We start from the raw sequence: 6,773 nt of genomic DNA, 5'->3' as shown, positions 1-6,773 counted from the left end.
TCCCCCTCCCCCCACCCTTTGGCGAAAAGGCCAGAAACGTAATCTTGGAAAAATTAGAGCCCTTTCTCAGGTATCTTCTCAACAAATTAGTCACAAGTCAGAGAAATGACTGGCTTTCAGTTCCCCTTTGGGTCTCTAACTTCTCGCCACTCTCATTCCAAAAACTCTGCCCTTGCTGGAGCGTAACCATCCAGACCTTTTGCTCACCCAACACTGTGGTTCCCTCAGCCCTCCACCCTATACAGTAAGATCCCCTGAGTGTGTCTGGATGCCTGTTGGCTCTCTGAAGTTCAGTGAACAGCGCAAATTGCCTGAGGAGTGGAAAATTCCTTTGTCACAGGGGCACTCTTATCAGCAAAAGCCAGATGGAGCTTCACCGTGGTTGCATTATCTATGTGAAATTGCTTTTTCTCCCAGGAAACCCAAGGATTTGCCCCCACTTCTCTGGCCCATAGAAAGAAATAGCTGGTGGTGAGATGAAAACAGACGCAGATCAATCTTATTTTAGTAAGACCTATCTGTTTCACCATCGATATACTTTGTTAGAGCTTTTAGTAATTTTTTTCACTGTTTTGGTATTGCGGAATAAAAATTCAGGAGGGAAATGTGTTTGGATATGCATGGAAAATGCACATAAGGGATTATGCATTACTTGTTGGAACAGCTTTTATGCTAATGGCCCAGTTTGTGTAAAATCAGTCTTGGAAAGCTGTCAATTACTAGATATGGAATTGCTGCTGCAAAACAGGAACATTAAATGGCAAATGGCTTGACTAGGCAGCATCTTTCATCTTCCTAATCAAACTGGTAAAAGAGGCTGGCTTGGGGACCAAAATCTGAATATGATGATAATCAGTGATTTATACCAATACCTCTATCCCCTCTGTCATGCATGCACAGTCTCTGCTTTAATTGATGTTATATCAATCTTGGGTGCAGTATTTCTTAGAATACTCACCATATAATGCTTTTGCTGATAAGAGTATTTCTTAGAATACTGCACCCAAGATTGTTTTTGTGTCAGTGACCCATTCCTATATAACTTGTAATAAATGTCAAAGAACGTTTTTTACTTGCTTGGTCAATTATGGAGATTTTTTAAACCACTCATATAACTTTTAGAAAAATCAAGCTATTTACCAAACTAAATCTCAGTAAGAACTTTAATACATATTTTGACAGAAATATGGAGATGTAAACATTTTCAAAATCCCTTTAGTGTACAACTGTGTTGCACACTTGGGCCAACTTGAGTAACCTCTTCCAAATTTTCTTTGGCAAGAAGTTACACACGTTAAATTATTCACTAATGTGCAGGTATAAGGTTATGTATACTGCTTATCAACTTTTACTGCATGATCTCCTCTGCAAAGCCAGTGGTCGGTGTCTTTGTAAAGACAGAGATAAGTGAGTGTTTGTATTGACTGAGTAAGACTAGTGAAGATGCCAGAGGTGGGTCTTTAGTTATGTGCACAAGTGAGACGAGGCCTGCATCATGGTGGGACATGCAAGGGTATTTTTCTTTTTATGGTAAAGTGACCAATATAGTACCAAAGATAGAGTAGAACCTGCTAATTGGGACTGAAACAACACATGAATAAAAATGTATGTAAGATAATTTGATGAGCAGTGATGGGACCAACACAAGTGTAAACTATGATGCTGTCATTAGCCAACTATCTATAGTTGAAGCAGCAAAATGTAATACGACTAAATGTAAGTGAAGTTAATATGGTGATGGCAAGTTGAAATACTCAGCTCAGTCAAGGAAAACAATAAATGTAACTGTAATAATCCTCAGTTAACTTTGTTCTGTCAAAAATGGCCAACACATTTGAATCTTTCTTCTCTTGCATGGCTTTGGCTTATGTTTGTGGTAAACATGGTTTCCCAGCCGTCCCTGGGTGGGGTAGTGTTTGAACCCCACCTCCACTGATGAAGAAAGTTACTATATAAATTGCCTTGCAAGCATGTATAGAAATATTTTCAACATAGCCTGCTTGCCAATGTGAGTGATCTATTAGGAGATGATTTATTCAGACACGTATAATACAATATACCTTTTTAAAGGTGTACGCGTCATAAGCACCTGCCTGTTTAACTGTATTCGTATGTGTACCTGCTACCTCATAATAGTCATGGCTCTGTCTTCTCAGGACAAACTTGGAGTTGGAACTTGTGCACCGGGGAGGAAACTTGTGTTCTGGAGGTCCCAGTGCAGCCGCCAAACGCTCATGTCTCAGTAAGTTGTTACTCCTAGACATCCTTATTTTTCATAGTAATAACATTTCTCCTCACAATCTTATAACTTCGCAATGTGTAAGTCTGATACATTATTAATAAGTGGAATACCTTTTTTAATCCCTTTTAATTTCACGCAGAGTTTTTACTGTTTAATCATGCTTCGTCTGTTGTCAGGGACCTGCAGTGCTGCGCTGTTTTAAAAAAATAAAAAAATGCTATTATGGTGCTATGTCACATGTATTCTGCTGTTAGGTTGACATGTGTTAATGCAGGGGGCTGTATATCATTTTCCATGAGCCCCTGTCTAATAAAGTGTCTGACTTGAGATCAAACCCTTTCTTCCGTGTTACAGCTGAACTAATAGAAGAAAAAAACCAAAGGGTCGCTTAGCAATGGCAGGAAAGGATAGATGATGTCCCAGGTGAACTGTTGGGAAGAGTTGGGGTAAATGAAGCAGACAAATGGGTCAAATGCTGTTTTAGATGATTGTGTCATAGCTGACAAGGCCATGCATCAAGGGGAGGATGAAAACTGAGATCTTAGTTCCTCAAAGACAAAGCTGAACATCAACCACTACCAGCATTCATCTTACTAATCTTACTAAATATTTTTGGATGAAGGCTGGGATATTGCAAATGAAAGTGTATATGAATGTGTCAGAGTTAAAGAAGAATTCTGGTCCATTTCAACATGTAGCTCTTTTTTTTTTAACTTGTGTTTTCATTAGCAAGACAAATAAAAACAATCAGTGCAGTCTGCACCGAGTTATCCTCCTGCTAGAGTTAGCACCCAACAGGCTCAAAGAGGAGAACATTTAACTCAAGGAATTTGACTGCAGTAGATGTGACATTTACATTTACTGCAGTCAAATTTTCTGTGTTCACTTGGAAGGAATAACTGTACATGGCTAGGTACTGGTATTGACATTTTTAGCATGTTTAGAGGCTAAAAACAAGTTTAAAATGTGCCCTGTTTAAGCCTGTTGGGGGCTAACTCTAACAAGAGGATTATTTTCATTTGTCTCGCTACTGACCGCACTACACATTTAAAAAAAAAAAAAGAGCTACATGTTGCAATCGACCGGAATTCTCCTTTAAGATTGGTATACAGACTACACCCCATTTTCTGTTTTGTTTAATTATTCTGTCAAAGTTTGGGCTGCTGCTGTGAAATGGCCTGTCATCCTTGAGTGGCTGAAAAGAGATTTCACTCTGGAGGTTCGCCATTTTTTAGCTACATTAACCACGTAGTCATGCCGACGGACAAATTTACTCAGATGCAGTACATTAGTGTTCGTTCTTCTTAGGGAAATTGATTCGTAGGAAAACGGCAGACGTGTGCTAACTGAGAGCTCATGTGGTTCTTAAGCCTGTTTCCCAGTAGGCACTTTTTCTGTTGAGCTGATGAGGAAATGATGGACCACAGAGGCAAGCTGTCTGCCATTCCCTTAAAAGAGTTAATTAAGTCCTTTTTGAGAGTCAGCCTCCAAATAGCATGTCATTGGTTTATTTAACTGCAAATATTTGAATTAATCTTGGACTATGTGGTTATGAAGGATATATTTGTTCATAATTCAAGTTGAAAATCCAAAGAAAAAATAAAGCAAGATCAAATTAAAAAAAATATATATTATTTTACTACGCTACTTGGAAGAAATCCTGCCATAATTGAATTTAAAAACGGAAATTGAAAAAAGCAAAGTTGAAATGTAAATTAGTATATTTTTTGAATTTTACATTTTAATTCAGTAGTTGGCTTTTCCATTTCAGTTTGAAAGATGTCAAAATGAGGAGGCGTGGCCCAGAGACTGGTGAAACAAAAGGGGTGCAGAGGCCCCTTATGGACACACTTGTGCATTTTTGCTACCAGGCTGGCTTGGTTTCACATTAGATGATAGAAACTGATGATGTAGGCTAAACACAAATAACATTTAATGCAATGTAAAGTTCTCATGTAGTTACTGTAATTGGGCCCTCTCAATAGAATCACAGACTTCAATCTTGGAGAAGTTTATTTCCTGAAATATGGCTTGTTTTCCGTTTTCACACATCGTCATCAATATTAACAATGGTTGAAAATTACCCATTTTTCAAATGTGGATATCATTTCAAAATTGGAACTCAAATTAGCAACTACATGAAAACTTTACTGTGGAATTATATATTGTTTGTGTTTGGCCTACATCATCAGTTCCTATCATCTTATATGAAACAAGAGGCCAAGCCAGCCTGGTGGCGAAGCTGCAGCGAGATGGTCTTCAACAGTGTGCGTCGCAGCAGTTACCTTCACCTGCTGTCCATAAGGTGCCTCTGCACCCACTTTAGTTTCAGACCCTCCCACCAGTCTTTGGGCCACGCCTCCTCATTTTGACATCTGTCAAGTCCAAATGAAAAACCAAATGTTAAATCGAAATGGAAAATTCAAAAGATAATCATTTTACATTTCAACTTTGTTTTTTTCAGTTTCCTTTTTTTTTTTTTTTAATTCAATTATGGCATGATGTTTTTCTAGTAATGTAGTAAAATAGTAATATTTTTCATTTGCTCTCGCTTTGTTTTCTCTTTGGACTTTCAATTTGAATATTGAACAAACATTTCCTTTATGTGCCCGTTACTGTGTAGGGAGTTTAACCCTCATGTTGTCCTTGGGTCAAATTTCAGTTCATTTCAATCATTTTCAGTTTTTTCATTACAAAAATGGGCCTTTGAAATAAGCGCTGAAAATGTCAACATTGGAAATATCAACTAACTTTGGAAAAAACATCAAAAAAAGCTCCAACAACATTGGAAAAAATGACAAAAATGTCGGAAAAAGGGATAATAATGTTTCATGGTTGACGGGAAGACAACACAAGGGTTAAAGGCATGTTATTCATGTTGACCTCATTTGCGCTACTTGCGGTACTTGCAGTACTTGGTGTCTGTTGGACAGCTGTATTTGTGTTATTTAACCCCCCTCATTCTTTTGTGTAGCTGATATTTTACATATAGACCATTTTATGATGACATGCCCTAAAAGGACACATGCAATTGTCAAATATTTGCAAATGAAGTCAATTTAAAGGAATAAATGTCAATGTTTGGAAAGCACATTTTTAAATAATTAAATGAATGACTGTTGACATTCATACTCATAGTGGCCATCTCTCTCACACAGAGGGCACCTCTTATTACTCTAAAATGTATCTTCCTTTTTTGCTTTGCTATCTTCTCTTTTCCTTTGTTGCCCAGTGTCTTACAATTTTCTCAGTAGTGGAGGAAGCAGAATAACATACTTTTGTTGTTTGATTTATAGCAACTTTGTAAGAGCAGACTTATTGCAACCTTTAAGAAAATGTGTTTGCATTCTTGGACACCAGTGTCTTTGTGTAAGTTCTTCTAAGGGACTTTAATGAAAACAAGCTATTTTGCTTTTAATTGGTTTGGCAGGACAGCTGTGATCAAATATTGAACCTGAAGCTTAAATAAGCCTTTTCTATCTATATACATTTTGCAATTTCATGACAATAGCAGAACAAGACATCCCTGATTTTATTCGCCTCTTCTCTATTCCTCATTTACTATTTTCCCCTTCCCCTTTCCTCCTGGTGAGTGGTAGTGACGGAAGAGAGCAAACAAGCCATTGAAAGGACAAATGGGATACAATGGACTGACACTTTGCTTTCTTTATGCTGTATCTTTATTTACCTGTAGAGGGCAGTGTTACATTATGTATTGGAAGTTCACACAATTAAAGTAGCAGAGCTGATTTATTTGAAGCACTTTTGCTGCATTACAGCACTATAATCCCCTGTAAAACAAAATCAAATTGGATTAGTGTTGCTCATTGAAAAAGGTTTAGGTTATACAGAAGGTTGTTGAGTTCACCTGAAGATGAAACTGATCAGTTTAGTGCTGCTGGTTTCACGCGTGGTTTATATGTGATTTAAATCTATTGCACTTGTGCGCTTTTAATTTCTGGATTTTAGAAAACGTAGATTGAGTTCATAATCCGACTACATTGTCTAATTATTTTCTAAATTAAATAGAAAGATGAGGACCTTTCTTCACTTTGTAATATATTACATCTAAAATCACTTCCTGTCTTTAGCCCATGTTGTGGTTTTCTATAATGTAATAAATGTTGGTACTTGTAACAAGTTTGCTCTGGACAAAGACAATTGAGGTTGTGAATTGTCCTGCTAAAAAAAAGCCATTGTGTACACGAGAGAGAGAGAGAGAGTGTGTGTGTGTGTGTGTGTGTGTGTGTGTGTGTGTGTGTGTGCGCATTAGGGGTCTCTCCTCATGTTCCATTAGCTTCACAATGAACAGGTGCGACCTGACCAAAGAGTTGCTCAAGGCTATCAAGCACTTCATTTATCCATCTGGCCTTGCCTGGCCTGGCCTGGCCTGGCCTGGTTTTATCAGAGGCAAACAATTAGCCTGCAGTCAGTTCAAGTCAACTGTTTTCATCATTTGATCTACTTGCTGGTTTTGTTCTTGTTGGACCTTGTGGGAACATAACAATGATGTGTATTTTTTTTTTTTTTT

At 37.7% G+C, this 6,773-nt stretch overlaps 1 protein-coding gene across 1 annotated transcript in view; it reads left to right on the top strand.

The window, feature by feature from the left end:
• ubr3 (ubiquitin protein ligase E3 component n-recognin 3) overlaps positions 1–6,773 on the top strand; it is a 43,313-nt gene that overhangs the window by 23,288 nt on the left and 13,252 nt on the right. Inside the window, exon 31 of the mRNA XM_034886056.1 lies at positions 2,157–2,332. Within this exon, the coding sequence (XP_034741947.1) occupies positions 2,157–2,332 (176 nt within the window). The remainder of the gene's footprint in view (positions 1–2,156; positions 2,333–6,773) is intronic.

The sequence above is a fragment of the Etheostoma cragini genome, chromosome 11 (genome assembly GCF_013103735.1).
Source record: "Etheostoma cragini isolate CJK2018 chromosome 11, CSU_Ecrag_1.0, whole genome shotgun sequence".
NCBI classification, from domain to species: Eukaryota; Metazoa; Chordata; class Actinopteri; order Perciformes; family Percidae; genus Etheostoma; species Etheostoma cragini.
Note: the sequence above shows the minus strand (reverse complement) of the source record. Positions and strands in the feature narration are given on the sequence as shown.